The sequence below is a fragment of the Zootermopsis nevadensis genome, unplaced genomic scaffold (assembly GCF_977971745.1).
Source record: "Zootermopsis nevadensis isolate Lab colony 2312 unplaced genomic scaffold, Znev_1.0 Znev_ptg000020l, whole genome shotgun sequence".
Lineage (NCBI taxonomy): Eukaryota > Metazoa > Arthropoda > Insecta > Blattodea > Termopsidae > Zootermopsis > Zootermopsis nevadensis.
Window position 1 is genome coordinate 15,887,883 of NW_028259152.1, and position 18,506 is coordinate 15,906,388.

The following is an 18,506-nucleotide window of genomic DNA, read 5'->3' on the forward strand; positions in this document are numbered from 1 at the left end:
GTGATTCCTCTGGTAGTGCGAATCGTTCTAACACGTCATAAGTTTAGTTCTAACGAGTTGGTACATCGTGAATCAACTTAAGTGCTTGCCTGCCAGTGTTATTTTGTTGGTAAGTTATGAGTTATCAGTTAACGTATCCCCATTTCGCGTGCGGGAATGCACATAACCACATATAATTATGCAAACCCCGTCTTCAGTAAGTAATCAATCAGTCAGTGCCTTTGCCCTCAATAGCTTTCAATATTTAAATGTTTTAAATTCTGTTTTATTTGTTTATGCCCATTTTCTTGAAATGGCTTGACAGAGTACCAGTATTTTCTTATAATTAAAGTTGGTTCATACCGGAATGGTCAGGACTCCCTTAATACACTCTTATGGGTATATTTAAAAGGGAAATGGGATGACTAAATAAAACTAAATACTTCCCCCACAAAATTACTTATAAAAGAAACATTTGATGTTAAAATTATCAGTATTTAAATCAAAAACATTCTGGTGCATGAATTTAAGTGTGTGTGTGTATATATTAAGTAAAGCTGTTCCACTATATGCCATGTAGGCACTTAGGGGGAGATGTGACATAGTTCATACTCATTCTTGACCTCGGGACTAGATAGGGGTGAGTGGTCAGCATCACACTTTGTCCATGCTTTACCCCCAGGGAAGGATCCCAGTACCCATTGGATAGGCTGGGTGGGCCCCAGAGCAGGTCTGGACACAGAGGCTGAAGGAAAATTCCTCTGCCCTTGTCGGGGATTGAACCCCAATTGTCCAGTCTCTAGCCAATCACTACATTGACTATGCGGCTCATATATGTAGAGTTAACTGATTTTTAAATCAACTTCATCCTCATTCTAAAGCCTTGGAAGTACAAAATTTATTGTCATCCGTATGAGCTGAGTGGAATCATTGAGAAATTTTTTTATTATGTATTTAAAAGAGCTGGAAACAAAATACTGGCAACAGAACTGGAATGTGACCTATTTTTAGGAAGGTAATAAAACATTATTGAGCAATTACTAAATAACAGCCCAACAACGTTGTAGTTCACATGAAATTACTCAACTGGTAAACCCTTGCAGATAAAACTGCTACATTATCACCTTCACTTCTATAAATGTGGTCACCACACAAGTGTGTAAATATTTGGATTCAATTTTTCTTTGCACTGCTCAGTCATATCAAAAACTGAATGGAATATACTCTTCATAAATCAAATGAAATGGCAGTTAGCAAGTACTGAATAGTTAGATACTTTCTACTTGATAGTGATGTCACTTGTTAGTCAGATGTGGTTAACTCAGAGTATCAGCAGCAACTATGCACCACTGCCAGACTTGTTTTGCATACATAATTAAATTACAACTATGCCACAGTGACATATTTATGCATTTGCAGAAAGTGATCAAAAGCTCACATTATACTGAAAATAAAGAAAAATTACTCTCTTTATAACTAATAAATACTTATATATTTAATATTGTTACAATGATCATGTATAAAAAGAGGCTTGCCATAAAAGGCTATATGTGTTGCATTGGATTTTTACTGTAGTTTCTGCAAGTTTTTGTCTGATGAAATCGCTCTGCTCAGAGAGATTCCTTCATCTTCAGTAAAAGATCGGAGTCACACAGACACATGTCTAGGGAGTATGTTGGTATCCGAGAGTTTACCGCTGCCACTGTGACAGACACATGAGTAGGCACATAGCCATACAACACATCAGTGGATGGTTGCCTTCATCACAATATCATATGAAGTTGGTAGTACTGTGCACTGATATTTTCACTGTGTGAGACTGCATGGCAGAGGGTGCCCATGAACACAGTATCTTAAAATCAGCATAACCTTGTTGGTACTTGACTACTGACAAAGTTCCATAAAATGCAGAGATTCTGGGTGATAGCAATCATCTGAATGCAGTTTCATTTTGGGCTCATACAATCATGACTATGTTTCATCCATGACTATGGTATAGTACAGTACTTCCCAATAGTCTCTCATAAACGTTATTACATAACCTCAATTTCTATCCAGAAGTGTTGCTCAAACGTCATTAACATGATTTTAATGTAACAAGTTATGACATCCTAATTTTGCTGGCTTGCATATGAATGTTACTCTGATGTAAAGGAGTGTGGACAGACATATTGGTCAACTGTACTACAATCTGAATTTTTCTGCTTTTGTAAAATTCTACACATATACATCAGTGTTGGTACTATTTTCTTTTTCCAACTCTAATATATGATTCAGAACCAGTTGTGCATAAGCGCGGTTATCAAAAGATCAGTCAGTAATCCAACAGATGCTAGGACATGAATCAAAGTAGAAGCTTTTCAGTGGTTACACCACAGATGATAAGTTTACATAAAACAAAATCAACAGAACCAAGAAAGACAAGGCAATGGTTCAATATTGTGTTTCCCTTAAGTTTTGTGCATTAAAAATTAAAGTTTTCTTATTAAAATAAACTGCAAATGCAAAATCAATTGTCTTCAAGGGTTATTATTTTATATAATGTTGGCACTGCTGTGAATGATGTCCAAGCAAGTGCCTGACTCATTTACTTCCTGTTTCGGCTCTGAGAATCAACCACTTGTGCTGCGGAATGGTTCAAATAAATGGAACACACCTTGAACATTAGTTTCAACAAAACTGCATTCAGTTTGCCCTTGTAAAAAGGAACAGAGCATCTCTGATGTCAAAACTAAAAAAACTCTTGTCAACCACAAAGATGGTAATACTGATACAATAAAAGAAAGTTAATACTGATACAGCAAAAGAAACTTAATACTGATGCAATAAAATAATCTTATTAAAGACAAGTTTTCAGAAAGAAATAAATGTCTCTAAAGACAGAAGATTAACTTACTACGGGCACATGTGCAATACATAAGTACTGTCTTGTGAATTCATTAAATAAAATTGCTTAAAGAGGAACATGAGATGTATATAAAATGTGGACCCACTGTAAGTTCCAAAATATACAGTATATCTACAAAAGAATGGTGCAGTTTCAAAAGTTAATAAAACATTTATTTCTCACCTTACACGGGCACAACATACACCGTCAGCGGCGGCAATCATTTTTTTATTAACTTTTGAAACCGCACCATTCTTTTGTGTATACCCTGTATAAGTAAGACATGACTGGGCTAATCTACTTCGGCTGACTGTCACACATTTGCATCACCGTAATTACTAGACCTTGGCGATGCAGGTATGAGTCCCGTCCGTGAGCTTGCTGTCAAGTCCATTAATAACAGTTCATTGTCTTGATAATCCATTCCTATCGCGGCCTGCTGAGCACTAATCGATCTTGCTAACCTCTGCATCAACTTCTCTTTCCTCTCCTTCTGTCTCTTAGACTTCAGCCTTGAAAATTCATCCTCCGAGGTACTGTCTGTACTCGAACCACCTATGCTGACATTATCACCGTCACCATGTGCTGGTATTGTTACCGTACTTCCGTTGTCCTGTGATCCCATCTGGCTTGCACTACCTATTCCAGTAGCATCATCATTGCCTAAGCCAGGTGCACTTTTCACTGAAAGTATTTCTGTATAGGTCATGCTTGAATGGCCTGGAGATGTTGGCAATGGAATTGCAGCAGATGCAGGTGCTGATGAAGATAGAGGCGGAAAGTTCAGATGTCCTGTATGAAAAGAACTTTTCGGCACTGCTACAGGTGCAGAGGCAGGTGGGGGTCCGGTAGGTACAGGGAAGATTGTTCTGACATTGGGCCGCTGATCTGGAGGCTTTATGGACTGAACAGTAGATTGCTCATCTACTTCTTCTATGACCTGATCGGCTAATCTCATGCTCCCACCTGGCACAAGTTTCGAATGAAGACTGGCTGAGCTGTTGCTTGTTGGGATACTTGATGGCTGACCTCCTGAAAAATACAATGTTTCATGGAATACTGCACATCAAGTCACAAGGCTTGTAGCATGAATACAAAAATTCATAATACTCTCGAACAAATTGCCACACTCTTATTAATACAAACCTGTTTTAGCACAACTGTTCTACATAATGTAACAATTAATAATTAACATTAACACGGAGATCAGCATCATGGGACAAAATCGTTTACCCAAGTGTTACAACTAGGTTTCATTCATTGCCTAGAAATAACATTCATTTATTCTCGTTAGTCATGCATCACACAATCAGTCAGAACAAATCAGGGGCTGGCCACAGCTGAAACAATAAAATGGAAGACTGCTGGTTCCTTGACAACACGTATACGTAATGTGACTACTAGACCAGTGTTCTCATTCACTATTCTCAATGTGATGATGCACTTGAATGCTGCTCAGTATCTTAAAGCATATCGAGTTATGTGTGCAATAATACACAATTAAAATGGAAATGACTGAAAAGAATAGTATTGTTTTCTGTAAAAACAGTCCTATAAATGAGTTGGTATGATTACTGCTAAGCTTTTCATTAAGAATTAAAGTCCAATGCTGAAAATTTAACTTATTCCTACCATAACAGTTTGGTTTACTTCCCTCTCTTTAGCCATGAGATACTGATGAGTCTAACCTTTGTAATGTTCAGTTTAAATAGTTCCTTTATCCCTTGTTGAATGGATTTAATTCTGGGCATCTAAATAAAAAGACATGTCCTGATGAAAAATCATATCCTTGAAACTACAGAATTCAAAATTACGAAATAATCAGTATACTCATGACAACAGAACAGAGGTTAGCTCAGAAATATTATTTATTTTCTATTCGATTCCCGGCGGTGCCCGAATTTATAACTTGTGTTGGACAAGGCCGTGGTCTAGGCAACTCGGAGTTTTCCTCCGTGGCATCCCAACAATTACTCCATTCACACACAGAAGAAGGCAATGGCAAACCACTTCTGGATCATCTGCCAAGAACGTATATGAACAGGTCCCAGTCCGAGAAAAGGATCGAAGGATCCTGTTCATATGGACCTGTCGTCAGACAGAACACTAAATAATAATAACATGAGGTGGTCTAGCGGTCAGAACGCTGGCCTTGTAATCCTGGGGTCTCGGGTTCGATTCCCGGCGGTGTCCGAATTTATAACTTGTGTTGGGCAAGGCCGTGGTCTAGGCAACACGGAGTTTTCCTCCGTGGCATCCCAACAATTACTCCATTCACACACAGAAGAAGGCAATGGCAAACCACTTCTGGATCATCTGCCAAGAACGTATATGAACAGGTCCCAGTCCGAGAAAAGGATGGAAGGATCCTGTTCATATGGACCTGTCGTCAGACAGAACACTAAAATAAATAATACCCATTGAACAAAGTGTTATTACTTCTTAAAACCGAAATATATAGTACCTTGTTACTATTCACATGTCAAGGAAAAAAATTGCTATGTTTGCACACACAAGTGTAAATGTGTCAAGCTGTAAAGCATTTGTAAGTTCAGGTTCATGTGGTGATTCTCAAAACATGGATCCAGCCCCACACTTAGCACGTCTAAATGCAGTTTGTATTAACGCTTCCACAAGCAGAACACACCCAACACAGCCTCTTGCCTCTGTCCGGCCACTGCAGGTTACGACTGGACAACAGCACTGATAATTTTATAGCTGCAGTGGTTGGTCTCTGTCTCATGAAGGGCTAAGGGCGCAATTCTCTTCCATATTCTTCTAGAAGGTCTCTAACAAGGAGAACTAGCTTATTTCTTCTTCTTTTTAACTGCAGAGAACAGCAAGGTTTAGATATACATCCATCCAATGCCAGTAAGGCCCAAGTTCAGACCTTGGCCTCCTCCAATGCGGGAGGTTTCCTAGTCTTTGAAGTGTGCACCTGTGAGTAGTGAGTGACAAGAAAACTGCCTCTGCAGAATTTGTACTCAATCCTGATTAGTCTGCCATTTAATAGAGAATCAGGAGAGACATAGGTGAGAAATGGCCACTGAATTTTACTTAAGAAACTTCTCGTTCATGCTCGTAAGTTTCTTTCACGTGCCGTAAATCTACGACATGGGACCACTGCCTTTACTTCCCCTCCCAAGGAAGTTGTACTACGGTCTTTTATCAACGTTTAGAAATACTAAGATATATTCCAAAGCATAAACTGCAAAAAAGTATAAATAAACTTAGCAGCTGACACTGACTCAAATGCATATTAGATAAAAAGCATATAAGATAATGAAATAGAAATGCAGGAAGACTGAGAAGAGGCTAATGTAGTGAGTAGTCAAATTGAAGACTTGTACAACTTACAAGAAGCTGCAGGGAAATCCACAAATTTAGTGGACTTCAGAGAGGCACGAGGAAATGCAATGGTCCAACCAGCCACAAAATTAGAGTAACCAGAGTGCAATCATAATTGGCACTGGCCCAACAAATGAGAGACGCTGATTTCTTGCATGTGTCCCATTGCTGCAGAAATTACACAAACTGCAAATTTTCAGGTTAAATTACGTGTGTGTCGGTTTTATAAGGAGTGCCATGAAAATCTGAACACATATATATGCTTCACATTCTAGTAAGAAAATGCAGTGATGTTTCAGGAACAATAAAAAAGTATTAAATATTTTAACTTTAGAGAAAATAAAGTATTTTTATGGGCTAAACTCTGTTCTGTCTTCAGAAGTGTGCTTTTTATTTTTAATTATACAGTCAGCAGTTTAGAAATATGTGCAGTTTTTTTATTTAAATGTACAATTTTAAATCCATTCAGTGAGAGGTACAGTAACTATTTAAAGCGAGTACTACGAATGTTAATTTGCCCATCTTCTTATTCATTTTGATTGGTCACTCTCTCATTTCACTTACTTCAGTTTAAATTTGTACATTACTATTTAATGGGGGAAAGGATAATTATTACTTTTCGCCTAAATCGAAACACCATCTTTAAGGACGCAATACATTATTTTAGGACATTTAGGACCACCCACCTCCATCTACAGTGACAGGTGTTTGAGTTGCAGCGGTTGTTCCAGTAGGCCCTTCCCTGGAGAAGAGGCGCCAGATAACAGACTTTACTGAACCCGAACGGTGCAGTGAGCTGGCCTGGCTTCCTGTATTCATACTAGTAGCCGAACCAGCAGACGTCATGCGTTCTCGTGTGTTCACACGACTTATACTCCTTCTTTTTGGGCCAGCTGAGAACTGTATTCCACTCTGTGCATCATCATACTGCAAGACAAGATGATCTGAACTTGTTAAACATTTATTTAATATTAAACACTGCCATTTTGTGCTGTATTCACTCAGTGTTGAAACTGTGAGTTCACAGACACGTGAGACATTTGTTTATTGGACGATGGAATTGTGTTACAGTGCGGCCAATATTTCATTGGATCTTTACAATCTCTTCCCCTATACAAAGAGATAATGTACAGTCTCAGTTACTGGAGAAGTGTCATTAATAAACTTATTGTAGCATGTGCGTGGGAAACTGGAACCAATTTAGGAAGGAAAGATCATATGAGAAAGTTACGACCACTGATAAAAAGAGCACGGTGGAAATATGACTCCAAGTAATAACTCAGTTTCTGAAAGACATTTCTGGAGGACATTTTTATTGCAGACTTACAGCATGATCGCCAATGTCATCAATCCTGATTGATGAAGCTGCAGAATACTCAGCTGCTGATTTGGGCACCTCGATGTTAGCAGTTGAAGGTTGGGGATGTTCTTCTCGGAACTGCTCAGCTGCAACTGTGTATGGCAACTGAGCAGGGAACACTTCATCCCAATACTGGTCTTTGATCAGTTCTGGGTGTTCATGATGCATTTCATCCACAATGAGATAAGAAACCTGAAACATAAACCACCAGATATCACACAATTCTTCTTTCTAGTAATTTTATTTTATCCTGTACCACGCTCCACAATTCTTGTGCACAGTTTCTGACAGCTGGAGTTCAATGTGGAACTTCGGCTTTCAGGTGAGAGCTGCGTCAAATGTTTGGCGTTAACCAACGTTTCCGCAAACTCTGCAGTTGCCACTTTCAAGGTACATATGTTCCAGGGGCCTTGTAAAGGGCAGGGAGTGAGTGGAGAGATACATTTGATGCTGCTGTCCAATGGAAGAGAAGCTTGAGGTTGAGGAAATGAGGTGACAGAATTTTGAGAGGATGTGACAAAGCAGCTACTGGTGACCATGTTAGACAGGGAAAGATTTGCAGCAGTAAAGGGGAAAGGTGGTGACTGTTCATCGACCACAAAGTTTGGAGAAGTGGTGGTGAACCAGGCCCTTTGAGGGCCTGGTAAGGTCAGCAGTGATAACACAATGGAAGATTTCATTAAGGATAGTGACATTATCATGAAGGAATACATTCCATCCATTCCCACTTCATCACTTTCAGTAACTGTCATGTTGGTATGACCAGCTGTAGGAAATATTTGTATGAATTTGGAGTATACCTCAAAAGGCATAATGTTCAAATCCAATTTCATGATAATCCATCCAGCCATTCTCAAGTCATTACATGCATATGGGTGATGACATCATCACATCTTCACAAAGGATCATGGGTAATGGAGGAATATACTCTCACCTTATGACTTTTAGCTTTCATCACATTGGTATTATTGATTGTAGAAAATAGGATCATGGCATACTACTCATTCCAAATATCATGACAATCTGTTCTGCCCTTCTTGAGATGTACAGCTGGATGGAAAAAATTAACTTATAAGGATGCTGTGAACACACATAAAAAAGGACAAATCAATATTTTACCTTAATGTTTACTGCAAAGTACAATGCATTTCCTGGGTTTAGTTTTATCTTAAATAAATAATTTTTTATTGCCATAATTTTCAGCTACTTAAACCTTGACATTTTCAAAAGGTTTTTCATATATTCTTATATTTTGAGTTTTTCCTGTATTCTACTTTCACAACAAAACACTTGTTTAGTTCTCTCTGTGTTTCAGGACAGAGGGTGTTTGAAAGGAAAATGCTAAGAAGGATTTGGAGCCCAGTTAAAGTCAATGATGAGTGGAGGGTAAGATATAACCAGGAGTTATACGCGCTATATAAAGACCCCGATCTTGTAAAGTGCATTAAATTAAAAAGACTGCAATGGGCGGGGCATATTCAAAGGATGGATGGCACAAGAATCCGTAAGAAAGGCCTAAATACTAAGTTTGAAGGGACAAGAATGATGAGGAGACCTAGAGAAAGGTGGGAAGATGCTGTGAGACCAGATGCTGCCGGTCTGATCCAATGTCGAAATTGGAAAATGGCCGAAAATAATAGATATTCTTGGAGGCAGAAAATTGAGGAGGCCAAGGCCCGATATGGGCTGTAGAGCCATTGGATGGATGGACGGATGTGTTTGTGGACCATTCTTAGTGACTCCTAAGAGAACTTCTATGTTTAACTAAATAATACTTTTGTTTTTCGCTAGTGAATTAACCTAACCTCATCAGCCATGTTCCATTCAGTTCTAGTTCCGCCTAATTCTCTTGAACCTCACAAACTGCACATTCTCGAGGATTAAACACGCAATACTAATCTTAATAAATAATAGCCAATGTCTGTCACACTTGTGCTTAAATAATTTCAACTACAGCCATGAAAACATTTTTAAGGGATTCTCAGTCTTATGAATTACTTTATGACCATAAAACCGTATTCATGACCCACAGTTGCCCACTAATGTGAAAAGTCCTTGACAGTTATCGCCTCACGTGGAAATTTATTAGTTTCCCTTGCGCTGAATGAGTCTGGAAAATTATTGTGGGTGGCAAGTAAGGATATGTCAGGAAACCGTCACTGCCTAAACCGCGAAAACCTCAGTTATGACAGTTCCTGAATTCAAGTCCCAATGAAGACGGTTTCCGTAGCTCAAAAATTAAACATCATAAAAGAACAGCACAAAGACCAAAATTGTTTGCTTTGGCAAGGAGACGATGGGAACAAAGGTCACAATCCTGAAAAATGTGTCTTGGTTTGAGCCCAGGCTAAGATGGTTTCTGCAGCTAAACAAGTTCATTACTAGCTAACTAAACAAGACAGAAGAGTTGTGTTAAGAATTTTTGTAGATTTGTAAACATAAATTGAATTTCGATGCAGTAACAGTGCTAGTATATGAGATAATTACAAGTTAAAGAATATCATATTCTGGGGCAAAGAATGAAATAGTAATTAAAACAGAACAGATGAATGATTACTTTCCAGGTCTCGGACAGACATACAAAATCTGGTCTGCTGGCCATCTCTCTCTCCCATCTGCATTCTCACTTACCTGTAGGTTCCTGTCTACCAGCCAGTTTACTTCAAAATCATCATCATCTTCTCCAAATGGATTAATTAAACTCTCTGCCACTTTCAGCCATCCCATGTAGAAGAAGAACTGAACAAAGTGAAAAATAGACTTTGACATATTATTTCACATGTCAACATTTCATTATAACAACAACAGAAACCATAAATAATTTTAATTTACAGAAACTTAACAAAATAATACATTTTAAATTGTTAAAGATACTGCTCAAACCACTATTTACTTTTGTCAGAGTAATTCTTGATAAAACGTGAAACAGAAACATGGCTGTTGCACGAAACAGCAACGACTACCAGGATTCAAACAGACGACCATCTGCGCAAGTTCAATTAAACACCACAGAGCTCTTATGCATTTAACTTTATTAGACCAGTGCATCCAGGTAAGGAATACGAACTGCACATCCAAAAGGCACTTAGTGCGATGTAGCAGCATGCTGAACTACACTTTCATTAACGAAGACCCCAAATTTAACGCGGCTACGAACACAGGAAGGACTCGGCTCCGTGAAAGTGAATGTCTACGGCAGAGATTGAAGTCTGATATGACAATCCATTTAAATCTACTACAACAGTTTCCGGAGATACAAATTTTACAACTTCTGTAAAGTACAGTGGGTGTCCTCTTTTCTGTAATATTTGCCACAGGTTATTGAAGCTGTCCTGGTAAAATGCTTTTTCATAATAAATATGAGTTTCTAAGTTAAATTCCACTTTATATTACTTAATACTGCTATTTATTTTTTATTTTGGTAAATATTGTATTCTCCTTCCATTTATTGAGAATTGCAGTACATTATTAAAAAGAATCATTCACAAAGATCATCGCAGATGGCACTGATAACCGTGCATGAAAACTGATGATCTTCCCACTTTTACAGGTCATAAAAACAGCCAAAAACTAGTTTACTGATATTTGGCTATTCATTAACTCCAAGGTAAGAGCCACGCGACTTCAAGGCGTGATACTTTCATAAACTAAACCTTTCAGATCCACGGAGTTATCTGCACTCGAATATGGAGGACATTTTTATTCAGAATACTTCTTGCCTGTAATGTTGTGAAGATAGGGAAGTACAAATCAATGGAGTTCCTTTGTTTCTGCAGATTTTCATCTATTCCTTCTACCCACTGTCGTCCCATGATGCATGTTATAAAATATGTGTACACAGCCAGTGTCACCACCTGGTAAACAAACAATGAACTATTTATTAAGTCTTTGAATAATGGATGTACAAATTTTGTGATTGTTCATTGGAAGCAATGACATTACATGCAAAAAACATAAAGAGAACAGTCGTGCAATTTACCTGAGTATACACCAGGGGCACACTGATGGAGTCATAGCTTAGCAAAAGGCCGCACTGTCCACGAAACTTGTTCAGTTCGTCGATGATGGTCTTCACTGCAAAGTCATCTCGTATCCTGCCTTCCTTTCTGGCTCTCGTCACTATGCTCGCAGCCCATACGATGGGCAGCCAGTGTTTAGTATGCCTTGGGAATTTATTGTTTAAGTCATTCATTATAGACTTTTCATTTTCTGTAAGAAGACCAGCTTCAACAAAGTGGTCCAGTGTTGGAAATCGTTTCTTAACTCTCGGACTGTTCATGGTGAATATCATGGTTAAAGAAAGGCAGACATATCGCATGATTGTCCGACGCATCACGCGCCCACGCTCATCCTGGAACACAAGTGCACTTCGTGAAATATACTCACTGGTTTTGATATAATATAAAAAAAGTCTTATGACTTGTTTCAAAGACAAAATTAGAAGATTAAAAATAATCAATAATACTGATAAATATAAACTAAATGCTGTAGCTGAGTGGCTTCAAATTTCAGTCCAGACTGAGGTTTTTCATGGTTCCACTCAGATCCTTAAGGCAGATGCTGGGACAGCATCACCAATTACCAATTTCCTTCTGTATGCTTTGTAATTCAGATAAACCAATGGCCTTATTCTGGGTTATAGAGCTGTGTGGTCTGGTAGAAGTTTACCAATATTTCAGAGGACTCTGAGCCAACAAGGACCACTGAATTTTTGGTAAACGTATTTCAGACTTCATGGTTCTACAACCCAGAAGACAGACATCTTCGTACTCACCACTGCAGAAACCTCAGATCCTACATATTACTAGAAGGTTATCAAATCAACTGCAGAAACTTTATCCAAGGACACAGCCAAATTTGCGGAGACCAGGATTGCAGATGGCAGTCAGTGAATACAAAAAAATGTAAGAACATGGTTCATTTACCTGCCCGTGTATATTGGAGCTGACAAACACAGCTATAGAATCTGGCCATGGGATACTGACATACTGATTCCACCACCTTTGCATCACAATTGAGACATAAAAACCAAGAACAAAGGATAATGGAATGAGATCACTGTAGCTTTCGCAGTACTTCACCACGCCCTCAAACACCCTGGAACATACGACACAGACACAAAATTCAGATACTGGAAAGAATTAGCACACAAAACAAAAGAAAGTATAAAAACCAGTATAATTCTGACTGTAACTTAACACGACACTTCACTCACCCCACAAAAAATGCTGCTGGAAATCTGAACTTGTGACATCTAGATTGAGCTCATACAACTTACGAAGCTGCACTATAAAGCGCAGATTTCAAATTTCAGTATGATACAAAACACATCGATAATAAAATTAAATTCTGTCTGCCTAAACCACAAACCGCTGGCCTTCTAATCCTGGGGTCTCGGGTTCGATTCCCGGCGGCGCCCGAATTTATAACTTGTGTTGGGCAAGGCCGTGGTCTAGGCAACATGGAGTTTTCCTCCGTGGCATCCCAACAATTACTCCATTCACACACAGAAGAAGGCAATGGCAAACCACTTCTGGATCATCTGCCAAGAACGTATATAAACAGGTCCCAGTCCGAGAAAAGGATGGAAGGATCCTGTTTATAATATGTCGCCAACCTCCTGTAAAGGAGACGGCGTAATAAAGAAAAAACCACAAACAAGTCATAGAAACAGGATGTCTAGTTTGTATGCATGTCTGTCTGTTGTGTGACATAAGTAACTAACGTTGTGATTCGGAAACACAAAAGTTCAACACCACTGTACCAAAAATCTCCATTGTACATGAATCTGGGCCAAATTGAAAACATGTCCACCAAACGTTCATTTCAGTGTAATCCTCCCACCTCCTTCTTGTCTTCCAACATAATTTCTCCAACCTCAACCTCCCAAAAGTGTGCGCATTCCTTGTTTCTCCCATCTTATCCATGTGCTTATACTACTGCATGGGAGAATCTCAGTTATCTTGGAGAGATGACATTGATATGCAGAAATGTAAAGTCCAAGTTAATAGTAACACAGGAATTGATCTGAAAAATCTGTGACAACCACTGGCCGGACAGGCCTTTCCAGCATGGCTGGGGTGTAGGTGACTTCCTCTGGTCCAAGTCGGATGGTACAGCCACACTTTCTCTCCTTCCTGGAATCTCAAGCAATTGGACAAACAGTCGTAGTGGGCCTTCATCCTTTCGATGACACCTTCAAATGCTGACGGTTATAGTAATGAATGTCATGTAGCTGATTTACGAGGCCCACTACTTTGTCGGTCGAAGACTGTACCTCGTCAGAGGAAACCTGGACAAAAAGTCACCAGGTAGACGTAGCTCCCATCTGAACAGAAGCAACATGGGTAACCTCTCGTCCCAACCTCTAGTCCGCGATGATTAGGAGTACTGATTCTCTCCTGCGAGGTCTGTCCTCTCGAACGGATTTCCGGTTCTGGGACTAGGTTCGCACCATCTCTGTCTCACTTCGTGACCCCAAAATATTCTTCCGAAGGTCTTCCATGGAGTTCTGCCAGCCCTTCCTTCACCTTGCTCCTGTGAAAGGCTCTTTGGGCTGTCTTAGTTCCACTATCAGCCCACTCCCAGTTATGCTCTAGCATGCCTTCTCTCCCCGGGCTCTGTCCTTCCATTCAAGGCGTTGCCCAGTTTCCGCTACAAAAATTAATGACCGGTCGTTTCCGGCGTCCTTCCTGTCCTTTGTCTCCGATGTGGCGATTGGTATTCGTTTTCTGAGCAGTCTTCGATTCTAACAACTTTGCTTTCATCGATGTCAGCTGCTAATCTCTGCAATTCAGCGAGCCGATGCGAGTACGTCTCGCTTAACGCCCACTAGCAACTAGCCGCGGCTTGGAAATTGACTGTGTTACACTGTCCACGGTGCGACCGGTCACGCCAGCTCAGTCCGCAAATCCTTGGCTTGTTTTAAACTGATAAATCATTGCGTTGATTGGCGCATTTTTCATCACGGGGAGGATTCAGAACTACCAGCAGTGTCTAGGACGACATATTTATGTATCGACGAAGCATCGTGGGTAACCAGACGACGTACGCTGGAAATAACAGCTCTTGCTGTTGAAGGAAAGACTCCAACAAATCACGAAAGACTTCCGATCATAACACCACCTGACGTTTACAATACTAACTGCTTGGAAAACATTCCGAAAAGCAAAGAACGTTGGAATTGTCTGCGTGACAAATGGTCCAACGTGAAGTTAAAAAAGGTTGAGTCCATCAAAAATGAACAGAAGTCTGTTTCAAAGCCATTTTAATTGGCACTGACAACAGGGATAAACATAAATTCACCTTTTGGCATCGCCATGTCTGTCTGTCTGTCCACGTGTAGACACGTTCCAAAATTTGCTCAAAATAAATAAAGGGTTATTTTTATATTAAAACCTTCCGAGAGAAAAGACTTATCTCTTGGGGAATCCCTGGGTGGGGAATCCCTGTGACGACACAAAGTAGACAAACGTCAGAGACCTCTGACATTAATTTTGAAAGTCAGAATCGCTTTGCTATGCACACTAATGTGAAGTTGTTAATCTTTCTATGTGTTCGAAGAAACACAAGTACACATTTTACAACACAATTCTAATTGTTTATTAAGTTTTTTTATTCTGAAGAATTCTGTAGTACTTAAATGAGTATTTTTAAACTTTTTATTTTTAATATTCTGTGCTACTCTATCATAGCCTGTGATTATTAGTTAGCAGGAAACTATTTTTTTCTGTGCTGATGATACGCTGGCGAGCTATCACTTGAATTTTGATTCATAGACTTACATTACAAAGATATTAGTATCTGTTATTAAACGCCTATGAACTTACGACAGTAAAATAAATATTATGGAGGGAGACGAGAATATTAAAAACACATTTTAACACCAATAAAAGTGGAAAAATTGTGATGTTTAAATTCCTGTGGCATCCTTGGAAGGTTTTTACGACATCCGCGTTGCGAACCGATGACTCGAATACATTATCTAACACGAGTAAAACCAAATTTCGTTTCACATATTTAAAAACTTGTTTGAGACTTGTTCTCCTTTGCTCTTGACAGAGATGAGACTAAGTTTCTGCAATTCCGAACATCAAACCTTACATGGCACCATCCCTAGCATTCATCACCAAAAGAAATACGTCCACCAAGAAGCACCAAGTCTTAAAACTCACTTCTTTTGGTCTGGATCCAGGGAGAACCTGTAGATGAAACTAAGGGTGTAGTAAACGAGCAGAAACATGACAAGGTCAGGCCACACCAGCTTGTAGATACTGCCTCGCCATCTGCAACAATTGATACGCTGTTACAACACATTCAGTATTTTGACAGGGCATATTTCTGTAAATACATCATTAGCCAACTCATTCATCCTAACCTCACTTTTCGTAACATTTTTCTTCACCTAAATCAAAATTTGCTTAATAACTTGTACTCGAGTGAAATTGTGAACGAAAATTTAAGCACAATTTTGGGAAAACCTTCAACTACTACTTACGAATCATTAATGAAATCATACAGACAATATTTTGATTAATTTCTTCCAAAAACCCAACTATCCGTAATTTTTTTTTGTCGGAAGTTTTTAAGAAGTAATATTCAAGACTTGCTCAAAATATCTGACAACTTCATCTGAGTACAGCTTCACCAGAAGTCATAAAATGATCTTCCCCGTTATTAACCTTTCCAACATCAGCTGTTTCTGTCTAGCGGCCATTATCTATTTTGAAGAGGGTCCATAACTACCCACAATGCACGCAGAAACAGGACAGACTCACTACGTTGTCATTAATACCAACTGAGAAGAAAATATCCCAGACACAGAAACAGCTAGGCAGTCTGACCCCGTGAAAGATAATTTTCACTGTAATAAACCGTCGAATGTAAATGCAAAGACGAATCGTCAGCCGTTTTTCTTAATTTAAATTTATTTCCGCTTTAAAAACAAATAAAGCTGTCCCACTATACGCCATATAGGCGTTTGGGGGGAGAGGTGGTAAAGCTCCTTCTCATTCAATCTATGAACAAAGGCAGAAAGACGACTCATTTTTCAAACAAATCTACGAAGATAAAGGTGTCCAATGCGACTGTTACCTACGCTTGCAGACTTGGGAAGTGAAATATCACAGTTTGAAAACTTCAGCCATTGCGAAATTAATTATGAGAAAGGAAGCGACTCCGACATTCTCAAATTAAAACGACAGAGGATATGACATAAGGCCGTTTTCATTTCGATTACGTCAGCATGGCACCGTAGCAATATTATTTCACGAGGATGTCATCATAAATGAAAGCTAATCGACAAAATGTGTTTTACGAAATATGGGCAGAACGCTGGACCGTAAAGTTAGCACTAATGCTCGATATTCATGAGATCCCTGGATCATATCTGGGGCTCGAACACCGACTACCCTGACTGAGGTTCTTCGTGGTACTCCTCAGTCCACAGGCATCTGCATCCTTTCCAATTCATTAATCCACGGGCGTCCCAACATTAGATGCAATGTAATCTGGGATACTGGCTGTCTGTAAAACGTAAAAACTTTTAACAATGCTCGTACGGTAACGTTTAGGAGCAAGGAGTTATATTTTGTCCGCGGATGAGTCCGTTCGTTACAGCGTCTCGTATCAGCGATCCCTCAAGGCCAATATCACTCGGTGATCCCACATAATTACCCCATAATTGTTAATAACTAGCTCACCGTCACTTACAGAATGCAACACAAGTCAATGTGTGTCCAAAGTGGTTCATACCAATTCCTGTACTTGCTTCGCTAAGCAAACTAACAAGAATTTTAATTCCTCCAGAAGACGGCGCGGAGAGTATTTTAAAATAAGTAATTATACCACAATGTCATAAGACTGTACATAACCTCAACAGTTACCATCGCAATGCAAGAATAGCGAATTAAGACAAACTCAAAATTTGTAACTGTACGAGACGAAGATAGCCACGGCGGTCTAGCGGTCAGAACGCTGGCCCTGTAATCCTGGGGGGTCTCGGGTTCGATTCCCGGCGGTGCCCGAATTTATAACTTGTGTTGGGCAAGGCCGTGGTCTAGGCAACACGGAGTTTTCCTCCGTGGCATCCCAACAATTACTCCATTCACACACAGAAGAAGGCAATGGCAAACCACTTCTGGATCATCTGCCAAGAACGTATATGAACAGGTCCCAGTCCGAGAAAAGGATGCAAGGATCCTGTTCATATGGACCTGTCGTCAGACAGAACACTAAATAATAATAAGATGAGGTGGTCTAGCGGTTAGAACGCTGGCCTTGTAATCCTGGGGTCTCGGGTTCGATTCCCGGCGGTGCCCGAATTTATAACTTGTGTTGGGCAAGGCCGTGGTCTAGGCAACACGGAGTTTTCCTCCGTGGCATCCCAACAATTACTCCATTCACACACAGAAGAAGGCAATGGCAAACCACTTCTGGATCATCTGCCAAGAACGTATATGAACAGGTCCCAGTCCGAGAAAAGGATGGAAGGATCCTGTTCATCTGGACCTGTCGTCAGACAGAACACTAAATAATAATAAGATGAGGTGGTCTAGCGGTTAGAACGCTGGCCTTGTAATCCTGGGGTCTCGGGTTCGATTCCCGGCGGTGCCCGAATTTATAACTTGTGTTGGGCAAGGCCGTGGTCTAGGCAACACGGAGTTTTCCTCCGTGGCATCCCAACAATTACTCCATTCACACACTGAAGAAGGCAATGGCAAACCACTTCTGGATCATCTGCCAAGAACGTATATGAACAGGTCCCAGTCCGAGAAAAGGATGGAAGGATCCTGTTCATATGGACCTGTCGTCAGACAGAACACTAAATAATAATAAGATGAGGTGGTCTAGCGATTAGAACGCTGGCCTTGTAATCCTGGGGTCTCGGGTTCGATTCCCGGCGGTGCCCGAATTTATAACTTGTGTTGGGCA

At 39.8% G+C, this 18,506-nt stretch overlaps 1 protein-coding gene across 6 annotated transcripts in view; it reads right to left on the reverse strand.

The window, feature by feature from the left end:
* Nucleotides 1-1,448: 1,448 nt before the first annotated feature.
* Nucleotides 1,449-18,506, reverse strand: part of LOC110831249 (bestrophin-2a) — a 46,995-nt gene continuing 29,937 nt past the window's right edge. For 4 of the 6 annotated variants that reach the window (XM_087351962.1, XM_087351963.1, XM_087351961.1 and 1 more), the window contains exons 3-10: nt 15,749-15,859; nt 12,500-12,671; nt 11,554-11,925; nt 11,294-11,428; nt 10,206-10,313; nt 7,542-7,766; nt 6,901-7,141; nt 1,449-3,898 (exon numbers count right to left, since the gene is read on the reverse strand). In XM_087351962.1, coding sequence (XP_087208088.1) covers nt 3,180-3,898; nt 6,901-7,141; nt 7,542-7,766; nt 10,206-10,313; nt 11,294-11,428; nt 11,554-11,925; nt 12,500-12,671; nt 15,749-15,859 — 2,083 coding nt within the window. In that variant the 3' untranslated portion in view covers nt 1,449-3,179. Of the gene's footprint in view, nt 3,899-6,900; nt 7,142-7,541; nt 7,767-10,205; nt 10,314-11,293; nt 11,429-11,553; nt 11,926-12,499; nt 12,672-12,789; nt 14,410-15,748; nt 15,860-18,506 lie in introns of those variants that run through there. The other 2 variants (XM_087351965.1, XM_087351964.1) reach the window with 2 other exon arrangements.